Source organism: Chionomys nivalis, chromosome 9 (genome assembly GCF_950005125.1).
Source record: "Chionomys nivalis chromosome 9, mChiNiv1.1, whole genome shotgun sequence".
In the NCBI taxonomy this organism is placed as follows: Eukaryota; Metazoa; Chordata; class Mammalia; order Rodentia; family Cricetidae; genus Chionomys; species Chionomys nivalis.
The window spans coordinates 64,719,720-64,739,834 of NC_080094.1; the positions used below are offsets into that span (position 1 = coordinate 64,719,720).

Consider the following 20,115-nt stretch of genomic DNA (forward strand, 5'->3'; position numbering starts at 1 on the left):
GGGGCGGACGCACTGGCTGCATGTCTCAGAAAGCCTTCTCAATTCACTAAACAATGGCATTCATAAATTTTATCCCACAGGTCTCAAGCCATGCACTCACAAACTTTCTGTTGTACGACTTTAGGCTCTCATGGCTTTTTACCTGGATTATTGCCATGAGCTTCCACAAGATTTCTGCCTCACCCGACTTAATTACAATACTGGGGGCGGGGGGGGGGGGGGGAGCTGGTGAGATGGCCGCAGTTAAGGGCACCTGTGGCTTTTTCAGAGGGCCTGGGTTCAGTTCCCAGTGCCCACACGGTGGCTCACAAACATCCATCCATAGCTCATTACAGGGGATCAGACTCCATCTCTGGCTTTGTTTAGCACTATGCAAACAAGTGGTGCATATATATCCAAATGCATAAAATAGATATTTTTAAACTATATAATACTATGAACTCTAAATCTTCAAATATACAATTCTGATAAATTTCTCAAAGCCTCATTTTCCTCTGCTGAGTTTTCTGGACCTTCAACTAGCTCTCTCCTTTTGCACCTTAATCCAGTATTCTTACTTCCTATAGTTTCACACTGACTGTTACACACCCAAACAGGCCAGGTTTCCCTATGGAGCTCACCACTCACACTATTTTCTTCACTGTAATCCCCCATGTCCCAACCTTAGGCAACTGAAATAGTGCTGACTGCCTGCGTTGAGTATTAGCAACATGAAACCCTATGACATCACCTTCCTTTGGTTCCACAAGAGTCTTAAATAAAGCTTTCTCACCGGTGCCTCTTAGCTCACCTCTAGTTACTGTTCACCTCCCCCACCTTCCTCTGTGGCATTATGCTGCTCCTTATGAGTGGGGACCAAATCACATTCATTTTGTATTCTTACATGAGACCATGCACATGGTAGGTATGTTGTAATACCTCAACTAAGGCCCAATATAAGACTCTGAGAATCTAATACTGGTGCTTAAATAAACTGGAGATCTACCTGATTATATTTCCTATTCTGTTCTTTTTTTTTTTTTTTTTTTTTTTTTTGGTTTTTCGAGACAGGGTTTCTCTGTGGCTTTGGAGCCTGTCCTGGAACTAGCTCTTGTAGACCAGGCTGGTCTCAAACTCTGTTCTTTCATTTCTACTCCCTCACTCTCTTTCATACGCTTCACAGAAAAGACGTACTTGGCTAGCCTTGAAGGGAGCAGGTGCCACTCAACTATCACCTGTCTTAACACATGCGGCAAATGCTAAGAGGAGCTTCAAGTTGGAAAGAGCGGTCCGCAGGTCAACAGTAGTATCTCAACTCACTGTACTGTGTACACAAACACGAAGAATTGAAACAAGTCCGACAGCACTTCAAATAGTGAACTCAAACAGTCTACTTCAGGGCAGGTCTTGTTTACCCTGCTTACTACAAGAGTCCCAGCAGCAAAGAAAGCAGAAAGAGAGAGAGAGAGGGAGAGAGAGAGAGAGAGAGAGAGAGAGAGAGAGAGAGAGAGAGAGAGAGAGAGAGAAGAGTTGAGGGAGGGTTGATGGAAGAGAGACATCAGGCCACTAGGCTTATGCCCTCCCAATATACCTGGAGCCATTTCATGGAACAGGGGTCAAGTGATGCAGCTGTGAATGTCCTTATGAATCTGTTTTGTGTTTATTACTCATAAGCACCATGGGTTCATATTAGAAACTTCTTAGAGGGGGCACAAGAGTTTTCCACAATGCTATCTACTCTTAATGTATATATTACATAAAACTTCCATTTGCCAGAAGGGAGAGAACAGAAATACTGAAGGTTAAATATGGGTAATGGGTCAATGAAGAATAGGACTAAACAAGACACATGTCAGAAGGGAATGTAGGCCAAGGGACTGATACCTTCATGCAGTGCACCCACGTGTCTGGGATTTCTTCACTTGGAAAGCAACTGAGACAGACAGGAGAAGTTGGAGCTATGGAGAAGGCTTGGCAGTTAAGGGCACTCACAGCTCTTGCCGAGGACCCGGTTTTAGTTCCTAGCACCCACATGACCGCTCACACCTTTTAACTCCAGTTAATCCAACACTTCTTTGACGAAGGCAGGTTCTTCCACACATGAATGTATACACACCCAGGCAATACACACACACATATTTTTTTTAAAGAAAAGGAGAGAAGCAACTGTGAAACACAGAGCAAAGCAACTGGAGTTATCTGCACAAAAGCACTGCTTTGGGGCCATCATATAAATTTCATGGTGGCTAGAATTCGAGTCAGGAGTTAGGAGAATAAAGACTACAATCTGCACAATGACTAGACATTTACTGGGTTGAGGGGAGTGTAGCTGAGGGCTTCTAGCAGCTGCTCTGAGGCGACATGGGGTGAAGAAAGGACAGTGATACCACAGCAACTGTGGAGGGGAGGCAGGAAACGTGTTCGCTGCACCAACAAGAGTTCCAAAGACAGCTCTTCTCATATCATGGTGTGGCTGAGAAGCAGGCCACAGAGCCTGCCAGCCACTCATGCCCCGAGTCTTCATTCTGCAGTGATTACAAAATGGCCTGTGGTTGTGCTCCTGTTACTCCTTACCAAGAGTACCACAGTACTGCCCCTCGGTGTCATCAACACTCTCCTCCCCTCAGCAACGTCTTCTCTCCTCCTCCACCGCTATGCTCCACACTACCTTTGAAGCTAAACAAAAGGAAGCATTACAGCTCATACCCAAACGTGTCCAGGCTGCCTCCCCTCTAATGCCATTGATTCCCTCAAGTGGGCAGATGGCCAGTGTCAGTCATTCTGCTTACAAAGGACAATAGACCAAGCCATCAGTCTGTGATGCTTCCTGTAGAGAAGGCCGTTCTTAGTCAAGACTGAACTAGGCAAGCAAGGCCACCAGAAAACGTTTGAAGCGAGTATTGTTCTTCTGAACACTATTTGAAAACAGGATGTAAAATGCTAGTGACCATTTCCAACAGCAAGAAACATTCCTATTATTAATCCTATGTCATATATGAATTTGCATGTGAAGGTGTAACTGTGCTTTTAGAACTACGGGGCTTCTGTGAAAAATAAAACCTTGATGGATTTGATGGCTCCCAAATATACCAACATATATTAGGTATATATTTTTTTAAAAAAGCTGAAGACTCATTTACCCCTTTGCATTTTTATTATCTGATTATAGTGGCCCTTAATATACCTCAGGAATTTATCACCAGTGGCTCATTTTTTAAAAAACGGAGAACATGAGCTTCTGTCCCTGACATGCCAAACCCAATGTCCTACAATACCGCTAAATAACGCAAGTCCCAGAAAACAATGTAAATCCCAGAAGCTGAACACTAACTGCTCTTTGGTGTTTTCAACCACTAACTTCAAGACAGCCACAAGAAAGAAATACTTTTATAGTGGACAAAAAGGCTAGTAATTAAGCAACATTCTTTCTCGATCCCTTGGGACCTTCTTTCTCCCAGTGTCATTGGATACAGTACATCAGAATTTTCCGAAGCCCACTAACTACGCCTGGTTTGCTCCCCTACTGCCTTTTCTTCTTTTCTTCTTTATTCACCCCAATCCCAGTGCCAGGGCTTACACCCAGGGCCTCGGGCATGCTGAGTGACAACTCTACCTCTAGCTGTCATCCCCATTTTTCACATCTTAGGAAGGATTTCAGATCATCATGCAACTATTAAAAACATGTAATCATAATATGCATAGATGAATATATATATATAAGCTCGAGGTGGTGCATATGTATATAAAATAGGTGGCTATAAAGTATATGTGCATTTGTGAATATGTACATATAAGCTGGAAGTGGTGGCGTACACCATTAGCCATTGAGAAGTTGAGGCAAAAGAATAAGAAGTTTGAGATGGTCTTGGAGGAAAACAAGTACTCTGTAGGGCATCCTGGGTTCTGTAATGAAGCTCTATCACAAAAAGCAAGAAAACAAGCAAAGCATTGTAAAAATGCAGTTTTAAGAACACATATATATTTAGATCCTTTTCATGAAGGATTGCTTATATTTTTAAAACAGTTTGTCTTTGCAAGAAGAAATTTTCTCTCATTCTCTCTCATACACACACACACACGCACACACACACATGGGGGGGAGGTAAACACTAAGGTAATCTATAACAAAAATAATTACATCCCTGCTAAAACTTGGTATGAAGGCCGTCTAATACTCTTCCACATACTAAAGAAGTTTACTTAACTAAAATTTAAGCTTCACCTGTGCCACATTGGCCTCTTGTGTCTTGCACTTCCCCAGAGGAAGCACAGCAGACTAGTGTAGAGGTAAGTCAGTAAGAACCATGGCAATGGTCGTGGTTCCGAGCACATCTCTTCTAACCATCTCATCATTTGTCTTTTGATGATAAGCACATATGACACTCACCCAGGTGAGGAAATAACCCAAGCTTGAAAACTATGCCTATCCCTAGCATCAACAGCACGTTCCTACTGCTCGTCTACCACAGGAGAGCAAAAGAAGCACTGTTCTCAGTTTCTCATTTCATTTAAGTAGCAACAAGTCCATCAATCATGAATAAATTAAATTTAATTCAGCAGAATTAAATTTCTTGCATCAATAAATCCAAAATGAGAAGAAATTCTTTTCCTTAACATCTCCCCCAATTCTAAGTTTAAAAAAATATGATTCCTGAGCCAAGAAGATGACTCAGAGTGTAAAAGCACTTGCTGCTAAGACTGACGCCCTGAGTTCAACCCCTGGATCCCATGGCGGTAGGAGGGAACTGATCCCAAGTGTAGGCCTCTGACCTCCAAACGTAAGCTATGATGTGCACATCCAATACTTGCACATGTACATCACATACTTATGTACATAGTAATAATAGTGAGTAGATCTGAATTTTAAAATGCAGTTGTTGTCACTATGAGTCATACAGAAGTAAGAGGGCACAGTACATACTGACTTCCTGACTTACCTGGGTCACAAAATGGCAAGACACACAAAGCTAAGTGGTGAGCAGTGGAATACCAGGGCAGGCTGGGAAAGGAAGGCAGGGAGTGCTTTACAAAGCACATAGAGCTCAGAAAGAACTGCATCAAATGGTTCAGACCTAGAGCCTTCCTCTACTATAAGAGTGCATCTCCTGCTGTTTAAATAGGAAGTTGAATTCTGCTGCTTGCAGTCAAAAGTTTGCTTTAACTAATTGCATTGCCAATAAACATTCTTCTTTCCTTACCTAGTAACAGAGTCCTGTCTTGAGTCCAAGAGTCAAAGCTCTTTGCCAGCATTCCCTGTTAAAACCCAAGTTACTAAGTACTGGCCAATGAAATGTCAGAGGTCCTGCCTGATATGTTCAAGGTGGCTTCTTAAAAGAAATGACCTAGTGGGACATGACCACTGCCCCCTCCTTCCTCCCTCCTACTCTGAGAGGTGAATGTTGATGGCTCCAGCTCCAGCCACGATCTGGACGTGAACACTATAAACACAGGACTGCAGACTAGAGTGCTAAGGTCTGCAACTCTGCAAATGTTGTGATTCTCAATAGCAGCTCCTGGTTGCTAGGCTGCAGATTTCAGATGCATGCAAATAACAGAAAGCATTACGTCTTTAAGTCTCTGTTACTTGGAACTTTCCACGACAGTCAAAGATATTTCCAATTCAAGAAATTTAGGAAAAGAGCATGCCAGGCTGTAACAAAAACAGCACAGTTAAAGACAGTAAGTAGATTAAAGGCTAGGGAGATGGCTCTGTGGCTGAAGAGCACTTGCTGCTCTCTCTCATAGGGGACCTGAATTTGGTTCCCAGCACTCACATCAGGTGGCTTACAACTCCAGTTCCAACTGACCTGATGCCATCTTCTGGTGTGTTTGTGTGTGTGCGCGCACGCAAACAAATATATTAAATAACATATTTTGAAGGACAGTACCTTAAATACACAAAAACTAGGCAAAGAGTTTCTAAAATTATTTACAATAGATAAGCACAGGAACAGTAGGAAATTTGTTACATAAAATGCGAAGCATTGAGATGAAAATATACTGTATATTCATTAGTAGTAAAACCTAGATCTATCAGAAAAATGAGCATAAATAGTAAAATTCTATTTTTTTTTTTTTTTTTTTGGTTTTTCGAGACAGGGTTTCTCTGTGGTTTTGGAGCCTGTCCTGGAACTAGCTCTTGTAGACCAGGCTGGTCTCGAACTCACAGAGATCCGCCTGCCTCTGCCTCCCGAGTGCTGGGATTAAAGGCGTGCGCCACCACCGCCCGGCTGTAAAATTCTATTTTTAAAAGAAAGTATAATCCAGGCGGTGGTGGTGCGCACCTTTAATCCTAGCACTGGGAAGAAAGAAACAGGCGGATCTCTGTGAGTTTGAGGACAGCCTGGTCTACAAGAGCTAGTTCCAGGACAGGCTTCAAAAACAGAAACCCTGTCTCAAAAAGCCAATATATATATATATGAATATATTGAAAACATCTAGGATACATAATAAAATACAACAAAAGTTATATCTCAGGGGTGAGATAATGATTGGTTAGTCTTCCTTTCTTTTCTATATCTTTCTATAGGTCCATGTTTTAAACGCTGAGTTCTCATTAATTTTATAATCAGTTTCAAAAATCTAGCTTTGGACAAATTGTTTCATGCTTTATAGTTTTATATCCATATATGTCTTCAATTCACACTTGCAATGCCTCCAACATGACCATCTTCAAAGTACAGATAGCGCCCACAGTAACTGTTGGTGAACAGAGAAGGTAAAATACAAGTGCTGAGCCAAAGTTCCTAGAATGGAGTACAGTATTAATAAACAATATACTGAATAAGAATGGCTCATGTAAGAGTAGACAATGAATAAAAGAAATGGTTCAGCTTATTACCTTGTTGGGAAACTTAATCATGTTACTAGAAAATCAATTTTTTTTTGTTTTCTTGTAACCCCTATTATATTCAGACAAAGAACAAATAACCATCACTGATTAAAATACATAAAGAAACCAACAAACTGCTTTTATGTGCTTCTCTACAACTTCCATATCCAATGTCACTTTACCAGTGAACTGCTTGCAATTGACGTTTGATTTCTTCTACCTCTCTATTAATTTCTGATTTACTGTCCCCAAAGTCAGACAACACCACATTGTCATCACCTCTATTCATGGGCTACAAAGCACTTACCACAAAGTTACAGATGTAGTTTAGTGGAATTAGCTAAATTGATACCATTTCCTATTTAAATAGAATAGTCTCCAACAATACTTTGTTCATTTCAGATAGATGCATTAAGGACACATTGCCTGCAGTTGGGTTTTAAAAGGCTGAGATAGATATACTTAGCTTCTCTCTCCCCAATGTATCTTCCTTCCTGCTTTCTCCTGCTCACTTTGGGGAACCACGTCTACAGTCTAAGTAGTTCTATTAGGGATGGGATGAATCAGGTTAGACTATACCATCAAGCTTTAAGAATGGGCAAGGGAGGAAGACTGCCAAGTCAAGACCTCCCAGGCCTCTGCTCAGAGCAGCAGGAGATCCTTCTGATATTCATGTGGGATTTTAGGATGCAGAGGCACAGCTGGGACTACTGACCGAGTTACAGTCCCCACTCTATGAAGACAGGCTATTTACAACAGGAAAGGAACCAAAACTGAACCACAGAAGACGTGTGAAAATTCTAATAACATTTAAGCCTCAAGCTCCAAAGCTAGCTGAAGCAACTCCATCTTTAGACATTTCTGTTCTCCAAGAAACAATTCTCTACCGTGCCTCGGTTGTGCCTGTGTCTTAAACCCAATGACCTCTGCTAACATACAGACCATATAAAAGCTTTATTCACTTGCCAAAGCCTAGAAGCTATCTGCTAACAGTTCCCCAAAATCTGTCTCTTAGAGAACTCCTTTCCCCAAATGGCACTGTTCCCTCTCTACTGAAACAACCATAAAGCTACTTAAGGCGACTGAAATCATCTTTCAGCGTCCGGCCATAGGCATCTCTCTCTAGCACACCAAAGCTGAGCCCTTGTTTCATTGTAGAGACTTCTTCTTCCACAACTCCTGGGTCTGCCCCAGTTCTCACCTGGCACTTGTCTTCTTCCCACACCTTGTGTCAAGTGTTTCCCGAGGAGTTGTCTTTGGCCCTCTTCCCTTCCCTTTCTTCTGCCCTCTATCCCTTGGCAAGCTTTCGCAATCTCAAGTTTCCATTGATCATCTCAACATAAAAGACTCTCAACTCTACCCATGAATCTCTATTCTGGATGCCATTCACCTATTTCCATAGGCCCCTATCTATAGTCTATGTAACTCAATGTGCTTCCTTCAAATTAAATTTGATATTTTCTCTTCTGGAACAATTTCTTTTCATGTTGTCTCTAATAACTCCTGGAAATACTAAAATGAAGTACCACTGGTGCTGGCGTAGCTCACATAACCTTGACTCTATTTTGCCTCTCATCTGCCCTAATACAGATTTACACACCACACACACACCACACATACACACACACTCACTCACTTTTTAGACAGGGTCTCTCTTTATAGCCCTAGCTGGCCCAGAACCCACAGTGTAGAACAAGCTATCTGTGCATTCTCAGAGATCTACATCCTGTGTGCTAGGACTAAAGGCATACACCTCCATGATAAACACAAATTCTGGTAACTCTCACCTACACTTTTACAGTTAGATTGCTCCACTATCTTCCTATCTTCCCTAACTCTCTCAATTATAACCTCTCTGCTATGAAATTACATTGATAGAAGAACTGATTGAACTAGTCCCTGGCTCAAAACAAAAACAAAAACAAAATGGTCACTTAAGAACCCCTATGTCTGGCTCAAGTAGAGAGTCCTCAGTCTAGCTCCAAATGCCTCTCTAAATTTCCCTTCCACATCTGCTTTCGGCAATCCAGCACTACTTCCCCTAACATTGTGCTACCTATATCAGTCCCTGTTTCTTGACTTGAGTTTCTTTGCATATCTCCTCATAAATAACTCCCACCATCCCTCAAGGGTCCCCAGAAATGCCAGCTCTTTGATGAGGTCTTCTTTAATCTTTCTTGCTAAATGTAATTTCCCTTTTCCTTTGAACTCTCCTAGCTGGAGTACACTATTCCTTTCCCTTGAAGCCAAGAATCTCATTTAACTCACTGCTGAACTGTGCTTAGCTGACAACGGGTTACTGAATTAGTGAATGGTGTACTAAGTCTTTCTCTGGCCTTCCCATTTGTACAGAAGACATAGTCAGTCTTATTACCCATAGCAGGTTGATTGACTAATGAATTCTGTCACCTAGCAACCTCCTCAAAGAGTTTTATGAGTTAAAACAAAACCAAGAAAACATTTTGTTATTGTTGTTTTGTTTTGTTTTTCTGAGAATGGGTTCTCTGTGTAATAGCCCTAGCTGTCCTGGAACTAGGTCTTGTAGCCCAGGCTGGTCTTGAACTCAGAGATCCACCTGCCTCTGCTTCCTGAGTGCTGGGATTAAAGGTGTGCACACCACCACCTTCTCAAAGGACATAGTATAACTATTAGGCCCCAATCAGTGCAATCTCCCTTCCCAGATTCACTTTCTAGTTCTCCAAACGACCCCTTATAGAAAATACTAAGGATCAGTCAGGTAGTAAGGCTTCGTGGGCTCACCCTACAACTGCCATCATGGTGATTTCAAGAATGGTCCTCCCACTGGAGTAGGCCTGGACTCCAGCAAAGGGGAACAAAGGAGTGCTGCTAAAGAAGGGAATCTATTGCCAGGCAACCGAGGACAGCTTTTGTTTTATCTGGGATGTTCCTACAGTCAACAAGGCTTATCTGGAAGGTTCTATCAAGGGAGTGAATGTGAAGTGAGTCACATGCAGTTTAGAAGCAAAGGTAAGTTCTTTTGAGTACAATAACAGAAGAGAACACTAGTCAGTCACTAACTCCACCTGTGAGCCACACAGTGAGATAATTTGACAATAATTCACTTGCCAGTCACTAACTCCACCTGTGAACCACACAGTGAGGTAATTTGACAATAATTCACTTGATATTTCTTAAACTATTTTTTCATAATTTCAACCTGAATCCAACTATAAATGTAACTAAAATTGTTCAATCTTGGCAAGAGGCGATTACTGCAGGATAAAATAGAAATAATAATAACAGGCTACATTGACTGAGAGCTTATTATATGCTAAAAACTTAACTAGTGTTCGCTATGAGGAAACAGAACATATTTTCATGGGTTACAGATGAGAACATGGAGGTTTCATCTGGTGAATCTGGTGAACAAGGTGAAAATCTTGCTGCCGTCAAATACTCTGTATTTGATTACCCATCCTTGTTAGAACTGCTCACCCCTTTATAAAGTAGTGGCTCCATTTAGTATGGAATGAATTAAACAAAACAAGTAACAGTGACCTGGGACTCAAAGTCTTGCCTTCACTTTAGTATCATGAAGCCTTCAGAGTCGAAAAATTTGGAAACGATAGAATTATCTTGGTCACAGAGTGTATTCAATAGTAACTGACTGAGTGCATTGTTGGCAGTGCTTCGACTGCTGTTGCTACACCCCTGTAATATCTCCAGGGATGTTTCAGGGACAGCCTGTGTTGTGCTTTGCTGTCCCTTTAAGGGACAAGCCACGCCCACTCCCATTACCTCTGACCTGCCCATGCCATCTTGCTCTTCCCTCTTTTGTTTCTTCAGCATGCGCACATGTTTCTTCTCTTTCCCTCTTTCTCTCTTTCTCTTCTCCCTCTCTCTCTCTGCCTCTCTCCCCCAATAAAATGCTTTATGCCTATCTCTGTGTTTACGTGTCTGTTACCTGCCACCACAGGCCGCACGGTGCGTGCCCTCCCGCTGGTGGGAAACTGTCGCCGCTTGTCGCTGGCTCCGCCAGCCCGACTCGGGGAACGTTTTAAGAATAAGAGCCTGTGAAAAAGGAATTGGTATTCTTCCTCTTGTTTCTAACTGAATCATTTTCACAATTCTAAATTTCAACCATTCCCCAAATGGCTACCAATGCCTGACAAGTCCAAGGCAACCAGAAGCATTTGTGGCTTTATAGATGGTAGCAGGTGATATAGATCCCGATACTGCTGCATGAACGCTTCCCCAGAATCTCAGTTTTATTTGAATATTGGTAAAAGACATACCAACCTACTGCAGTTCCTTCCTCCAAGCAAAACTACCCTTGTTGGGGCTGGAGAGATGGCTCAGAGGTTAAGAGCACTGACTGCTCTGCCAGAGGTCCTGAGTTCAATTCCCAGCAACCACATGGTGGCTCACAACCATCTGTAATGAGATCTGGAACTGTCTCCTGGAAAGTGTATAAAAAAGTATGGTTTTAGAGTAATTCCTGTGTTTATATGAGCAAAACAACAGAGTTATTTCTAAGTCCATGAAGGGGTTGTTGACTTATTTTAAGCATGGGGACACTCTTTTCATGTTACAATTTTATGTACATAGCTTTGTTTTAAAAATAATTTTCCACATGACAAATTTGTTATCTATTGATAAAGCACATTAAAAATATGATGTCACTGGAAAAAAAGTGTATAAAAATAGAGAGAGAGGGCTGGAGAGATGGCTCAGAGGTTAAGAGTACTGACTGTTCTGCCAGAGGTCCTGAGTTCAATTCCCAGCAACCCACATGGTGGCTCACAACCATCTGTAATGAGATCTGGTGCCCTCTTCTGGCCTACAGCCATACATAGAGGCTGAACACTGTGTACATAATAAATAAATCTTAAAAAAAAAAAAAGAAGAAGAAAAATAGAGAGAGAAATAAAAAGAGGGTGGTCGGAAACAAACAAAAACGATTTATTTAAAAAAAAAATACTACCCTCGTCTCCAAATTTTTCAATAAAAAGACAGACATGTTTTCAGTAACTCTTGAAACTTCCCTACTTCACACGTGCATTCTTTTACATGTCGTTCAATATTCCTTTTAAAGGAGTTCTGTAAGGATTCTCATTTTAAAGACTATAAAGATGAGACACAAAAATCAAGATAATCCTGAGAACCTTGCGTGTACTGTGTCTAGGGGAGAATAGTACTGAGTAACAATCTTTATGAGCCATAAAGCTTTCAAAAGCAGATTAAATGTGAAAATAACTGAAAACAAAATTACTTAATGTATCTAATCCACATAGAAAAAGGTTAGATGGAATAGTTCTCTAAGAGTAAGTCAACATTCTTCAGTGATTAAGGAAGAATGGGCTTTGGAGGACAGACTTTGGGGCCTAGAACAATGAAACATCAGACTCACGGATGTGAAAAAGACCCAGAGCCCTTTCAGCTCAGCCTTTAGAAACCTTACCTTCGTGTTGTTGAGAAAGAACATGCACACAGTGAAAGCTTTATATGTGTGCTATTAACCACTGTAGGACATACACACAGTGAAAGCTTTATATGTGTGCTAATAACCACCGTATATTTATAAAATGGAACTCTTTAGGTCCCAAGCAGACTGGCTGCTAGTGTCTCTAGTCGTAGTAACCAGCACCTAAACATTCTAGTCTCTCCTGACAAACCTATCACCTATCAAACCAAACATCTTTGGGAATCATTTAACAGGCACAGCTTGGCTCAAACCATTTCAGGACGTGGGCAAAATCTGAGAATTGTTTTTAGAATCATCATGCAATCCTGTCAAAATAAGTCACTTCACATATCCTGATTCTTCTGAAATGTCTGCCCCCATACCACTCGACAGTCTAGAAAGTTTTTATCCCTCTTCCTCTAGCTAGTCCCTACACCTACTAAACTCAAGGGAGATGATTATAGGAAGCAAAAAAGCTTTCCACATTCTACAGCCTCTCATGTTATACATCTCCTTTAGCGCAATGCACAGACCGTTAGTTTCATCTCACTCTGGAAATTAGATCAGCTTTGTCCAAAAGAATCTCCCGCAAGAATAGATATTATCTGTCTCTGCTTAGATGGTAGTCACGAAGCAAAGCTAACTTCATTCAGTGGCTCTGCAGAACATTTGTGTGGCATGTATGAAGCCTTGGGTTCAGGAACCAGCCTTACAAAAAATAAGAAATAACTTGTGTGAAATGTGGCTAGATCAGCTAAGAAGCTGAATTTTTTTTTTTTACTTTCATTCATATCTTAATTTAAATGGCTACCTGCTTCGAGTTGGTATGGTATCAACAATTTAACTCTAGGGATAACATCGGCTCCCCCACAGAAACTATGCTGGTGTCTGTATTCCTAACAAGCACCACAAGGACTGGCAAGTAACAGGACTCGATGCCTGTTGAAAGAATAAGCAGATGTGTAGATATCTAAGAGCATTTCCTCTGTATTGTTGGGCAGTGAATCTACCCCATGCTCTAAGCGTTCCAGATCCCTACATGAAATTTGGCCAAACCGAGACATATGTTATAAAGAACACCTCATTAGCTCACACGGAAAAACCCAGGCAAGCCACTCATCTCTACTTAGGGCACTCAGCTTCACAATCACTTTTAAACCACTTCCAGATGACTTCTGAACAAATGGTTATGCTGTTTACGAAACATTACAACAGCCAAGGCCGCATCACTTCGGAATGTTAAAATCAACTACATTGTTTTAAAAAGCAAAAATCAAGGTTTTGAGTGTGTATATTAACCTTGAAAATAAACTCCCTTGAATGACTAAATTATTGCCAGAATATTAAAGCTATTTTGAAATATTCTTTGTAAATAACTTCCAGCTCTAACTGAATTTTTTTTTTTTGAAATCGTATACAGTATTCAGGGTGAGTATAACAGCTTGATTTGATAGGCTTCATTACTGTGATAGTGGCATAGACAGAGAACATGACCTAGCTACAAAAGAACTACCAAGCAAACTCAGTTTGGCTCCAATTAAAACTCTTAGTTGACAGAGCTCGTAAGGTTCACAAACGCTTGCTCATTCGAGATTTTAAGACATCTAACATGTGACATTTCACGAAGCAGAGATTAGCCAGGTTCCCACTCCGAAATCCTTAAAAGTTTAACTGGGAATTGCAGGCATCAGGAGAGGGGGTCTGCACACAGCAGCCCCCTCCAGAGTGCGAGAAGCCTCTCCGTTTCCTGTCTGGAACATCATTCATCCCACGGTGGCTACACAAAGGCTGAGCAATTACATGTCCTCTCACTGAGGGATCATGTCTGTAAGGAGATACTAACCCTGAAGTGTAAAACTACATGTGAGAAAAAAGAAAGCAGACCAGTACCTTAAAGACTGATCATAGTGGTGAAAATAGAGACTTCAAATGCAATTAGCTCAAACATTATTTAAAGGCAATTAATATTCACCCCATAAAAAGGTATAAATAAAACGCACCATACACACACTACCCGTAAATCCTTTTACCTGAACATAATTTGTTCTTTATGCCCTTTAAAAATACTAAAATACTAGCTAACATGTATGTAACATTCTGAATCATACACCATAATAAACATTCGAGATATACATTTTGTATGCACCACAACAATACAAATGGGGGGTTGTTATTAATCACACCTTATAGTCAAAGACACCAAGAGAGTCTAAGTAATTTGACCCAGTTTTCAATCTTGTGACAAATGATCTCTGTTCAGCTTTTGATGTGAAAGCATTAGGTTCCACTAAGCAGTGTGGGAAGAAAAAAACTCCCTTCAATTTTATTAAGTCTTTAAACTTCTATTTCAATGAGATAGGAATACAATCTGGGTCTTACTCGCCTCTGACTCTGTGTTGTCAGGGAGGGGCTGAGTTCAGGGAGGCAGCGTCACTGACGGGCTCTAGTGAGAGAGCACAGGACATGATGTATTGCAGGAACTCAGATCCCTCAGGCCTGGGTCTTTTTCAGCTCTTCATATCAAACTGCAACCTTTCTACCACCACAGACCACTGAATCTGTGAACTGGGGCTTATATTAACGGACTCAAATCTAATTTTACTTTCCACCAGGATTCCAAAAATATAATGTATAGGTTCCTATTCTTTTAAAAACTACAGGTGCATTCTTTTTCTTATGGACATAATAAAAGCATATGGAAAGCACAACCAAAGGAAAGGTTAAAAACACATCAAAAACTTGCAACTAGGAGACGTGGTTGGCTGCTGTCACACACTTTTGCCCCCAAAAGGTCATGTGCAAATAGCCAAGGAGATCTATTACCAGCTTCCTGCTTGCTGTCCACTTGCTGTCAAAGTGGCCTGCTGCATCACGACCCTGGAACACCTTGTGTTATTCCTCCCAGTTCAGTTACCCATACAGCAGCTCCTCCGGCAACAATGGTAATTACGCAGGAGCCATGTTATCTCAGGATCACACTGCAATTAGCTTGTGTCACTGCAGCAATCATGGTTATAATAATTGCGGGGGGGGGGAAATGTCTTATGGAAGTAGTAGTTTTTAGTTTTGGCTTTCAAAAATAACTTCAGTAATTATACTGCTTTAAAAAGCAAGTTTGTTCTCTCCCAACTCCCAAACATAACTGCTCTGGACAAAATGCACTGAAACTAAGCTCTGAGACGTTCTCAGACAGGAAACATTAGGCTCTCTCCACAGAAAAAGCTTCTAAAAAATGAGTACAAAACACATGGATATGCAATTCTCAAAGTAGTACTTACAGCTCCTCTAGAAAAGGGAAGTTCTTAAACGCATCTTCTGGCAACTGGGTGATATTGTTCATACTGATATCCCTGCAAAACATGAAGTTAGGAACATGGTTAACTAATGGTCATTGTCAACTGTCTAAACTAACAGAAAACAAACTGCCTGCTGTTATTTTGTATAGATGCTAGAAAAATGAGCATAGAAAACAGAAGGGAATAGTCATAATCTGATTTTAGAATCCAATATTTAACTTAGAAACATACACCAATTCTGGAATTTCCCCCTTTAGGTATCACTTAAAAAAAAGTTTTACACTCCCTAGAACAAGTGGGCTAGTGTAAGTTCCCGGTGGCCTTGGCTGCAAAGGTAGTCAAAGCCCTATACTTGATCAAAATAAGTCAACACACCCTTCACGACTAGGTCACACAGACCTGCAGATGGAAACGGCTTCCGAATTACAATCAAGGACAGGGCAAACAGGCCCTAGCTCCATTCTAGTCAGATGTTCTCTAACAGCTCTGAAAGTCCTCCAGGTAAGAGTTGTCAGGGGATTTCATTTTCAGCCTATGAGCAGATGCCGGCTGGAGACAAGTGCATACACGATAGGTATGTAGTCAGTTTAGAAAGGAGGGAACTCACTCAACAGTGTAGCTCAACAATTAACCGGTTCTAACAGCTAAAACATCCTTTATTAATCATTCCCCGCTCCCCTGGCAGCTGCCTTTGAATTGACTTTTTCTTCCATACTCCACTGGATATCAAAACTGTGAAAGACGTAGTTAGTAACAGCCCTTCTGAGGGAAGTCCTGGCATGCACCGGGCCGGCTGAGCAACTCCCTCAGTTTCTTCCATCTCTTATCTGGAGGTAAAGGCAGTGAACCCCTTGGGTCCCTCTAATGCCAAAATCACCATCAAGTTTAAGCACGAGAAAGTTCCACTGATGGATGGATTGTCAGGATGGTAGGAAGAGGCATTAGAAAAACCATGCACAATATAAGGTAGAGCTGTCATCACTTCACCCAGATCAAATCCCTTCAAGGTAAGACACTTTCCGCTCCCCGGTACAGGCGTCACTGTCCAACCTTTCCTCTAGCGAAGACTGACACATGGGAATCACAACCCTTTCTTCCTAGCCTTTCCCAAGGCAGGTGGGGAAAACATCTTGGACTGGGAATGACAGGAACAGCAGTAGGAACAAAGCCAGCAGGAACAGAAGCTGCATAAAAGGAGTAAATCCTCTCGGTCTAAAATTGCACCTACAACCACCCTTTGCTAATCAGAAAACCGAGGCTTACTGTGGGGTAAAATGACCTCCCTGATGCCAACAAGAGGAAGAAAATGCACACTCTATGATCTTAACTGCCAACTCAGCCTCCCTGGGTTTGGACTTAATTCTATAACTCCCCTCACTGCTAACCAAGACAGAAAGCAAAGCCTGAATCCTGACATGGTTAAAAACGAGGAAAGAAGGAGCCGCTGAGGAACCTCAGTGACCAAGCATATTTAACATGTGTAAGGTCCCAGGTTCATGCCTCAGCACCAAAAGGAATGGGGGGGGGGGGACGGGGGTTAATTATGCTCTCAAGATCTTGGCATAATCATCAAAGAATCTTAGGCAGTGTACTCTGCTTAAAACCGAATAGAAAAAGAACTATAAATAGGTCACCAGTTGAGGAGTCAATGTTCCCATAAATTTCTTATACCTTGAAATTTCCCTTTAAGTAGATCTATTACCACACAGGCTCACAAGCATCCCCAATTTTTATCACTGAAAACAACTCAAATCCAACTAAAGATAATGTAGAAGAAATTGTATCCTTCTCAAGGAAGTATTGTATTTTAAACCCAGCTCCCAAGACTATCTACAGTAGCAATCAACAGGGAGGAAGGGGGAAGGACCCTTTCCCCGAAACACTTCAGCAAGAAGCTGTCTCCGTGAGGTCCCCAGTTCAGTTCCCAGCACCCACACAGCACTTCACAACCCTCTATAACTCCACTTCCAGGGGATCCAATGCCCTCTTCTGTTCCTCTGAAGGAACCAAGCACGCAAAAGGTACACAGGTATACATGCAAGCAAAACATCTATACATATAAAATTAGAATTTTTAAAATAATCATTTGGTAATAATCATTTGGAGAAATACCATCAAAATAGGGGACAGAAAAGGCAGGCCCAACCCTGGTTCCTTATACCCAACTAGTTTATCCTGGGCGTCTCTGCTCAACAGTAAAATGAAAGCATTGAGCTAATCAGTTTGGGCAGCATCCTAATCTTTATTATAATATTACATATCATATAAAATTATATTATTTTATGTTTTATCTTTTGCTGTAAATTTATTTATCATGCAGGAGCACTTTTTATTGACAATATACAAGTCTCACTTATGGAACTTTTTCTGAACAGTTTGTTGTGATGTACAACGTAAAGGCTATATATTACTGTTCCTTTAGAAAAACCACTCAATGACTTCAGCTGGAAATACACGAGTCTTAATCACCAAATCCATTCTCTCTCTTTTTTTTTCCAAAACCATTCTTAAAAATACAGACAAATTTTAATTTGAAAGACAAAGCAAGTCTCATACTTGTAAACTGATTCTGTAAAGTCACACATTGTTTCATGCTTTTTAGCTACTCTAATAAAAGGAGAAAGGGGGAATAAATCTATGATTTACTACTTTACACTGAGGCACCCCAAACTAAGATGGGAGTACCAACTCAGGTGAGTCCCACAGTATCGGAAAAACTGACGGACTGCTTCATCAGAAAAGGTCTGGAGTGAGTCAATTAACCTCACGTCAAAGGTGGGGGACACGTAATGTAATTAGAAACCATTTATTCCAACACGCTTCTCTACATTCGGCATTTTATAACACACTTCTCACTTTCCCCCTCAGAGTAACAAGACACAACAGGTAGTTTGCTATGAGCTGTCAAGGCAATTAGTGAGACTTGGGGTTTACAAACTCATGTATGTTACACACATGGGAGGTTTGTTTCTATGTCCTTTGTCAGGAACAAGACTCCCAATATTTTAAGAGATTTTTTATTTCACACTCACCCTAGCAAGAGGCTCTTTATAAATGTTTTCTCTCACACTGACTGAGCTACAGTTAGAAAAAAATAGTTAGGAATGAAGTAAAAAGAGGTGAAAGGGGTAGACCACAAGATACTATCTCCAGAGCAGCCTGGAATCCTGTGGTTACCGAGTATAAAGTGGGTGGGTACCCATTTAAAATAATGAGAGCTAATGGCGATAAACAACCTACAGACAGCACAAAGAGTGGATTCTAGACCTGACGTCACCAACACCGGCAAGAGAACCCCAGGTGTACAGACTACAAAAATAAGAGGTTAGAAGGCACGCTGGCTGATGAGTTGCCTCTAACAATTCCCAAATGGAAGCCCTGGCCAGTAATTACAAATATATGAACCTCATATAAAATACATAAGAAAAAGCTACGGAGAGATCTTCAACTAAGGCTGAAGAGATGGATCGGTGATTAAGAGCACTGGGAGCTCTTCCAGAGAACCCGAGTTCCATGTCCAGCACTCACGTGGTTTATAACCATCTATAACTCTAGTTGCAGGGGACATGACCCTCTTCCAGCCTCTACAGTCACCAGGCATGTGTGTGGTGTGTTGACACACACGCAGGGAAAACACCTCCACACACAAAATTACAAATAAATAAATAATGTTTTAAGAATTGTAAAGAAAGAAATCTTCAGCTACAAAACACCCAGACACTCTCACAAGTTAGTCAGTAACTTTTAATTTCCTTGAGCAGCTCAGTCTACTAGCAAGCTACATGTTACCGAACCTAGCGGTTCGCCACTCTAGATTCCTACCCCAAAATAAATGCAACGGAGAAAACAGAACAGAAGTCATACCAGGTCAGCAACTAGTCACAAACATCACTGAAGGGTAACTTCAGTGGAACAGAAGGCACCAGAGCCAGGCTGCTGGTTAGAAATACACTGGCTTCCAAGGCCAGAAGCCTGGGATTCACCCATACTGTACTTGCTGTGTGACCTTTGACAGGCTGTTGAGATTTTGACATCTGGCTACTTCATTGCTAAGATAGAGGCAGTAATCAGGGAAATGTACATGCTGTAAAAAGCTAGAAGATGTCGAGTCAGACCCATCATCTGTTCTGGCTTTTTCTAGAGATCCTCTGAAGGCAGCAGGCTGAGACCGGACTAAAAGGAGGGGGAAGCAGCACATGGTTAGTGCCCTCCCAGGAAGAAACCCCCTTACAGAAGTGAATAAGAAACTCTAGAGAGTAACACCTAGAACGGAGAGTTGATCCCACAGGTTCAACAAAACTCCAAACTTCAAACACTTTACTGAAAACCAAAATTCTGACTGCCACACCTTAAGAAGAAATCATACTTTTAAAGGAAACAGTTTCAGTAGGACAAAGACAAGATCCTCTCTCAACAAGATTAGGATGACTTCAAGCAGCTTGGTGAGAACCCTGCAGACAGAATTGTAATACGTGGTCTGGCAGGATGGAAGAAAAATCTTTTCTGTACATCTTTTGTTTTCATAACAGACAGAACACAAATCTACACTGTCCACCCACACAGCACAACGCTCCCAACTCTTC

At 41.3% G+C, this 20,115-nt stretch overlaps 1 protein-coding gene across 1 annotated transcript in view; it reads right to left on the reverse strand.

Moving 5' to 3' along the window:
• Positions 1-20,115, reverse strand: part of Lgr4 (leucine rich repeat containing G protein-coupled receptor 4) — a 104,553-nt gene that overhangs the window by 29,445 nt on the left and 54,993 nt on the right. Inside the window, exon 2 of the mRNA XM_057780675.1 lies at positions 15,515-15,586. Within this exon, the coding sequence (XP_057636658.1) occupies positions 15,515-15,586 (72 nt within the window). The remainder of the gene's footprint in view (positions 1-15,514; positions 15,587-20,115) is intronic.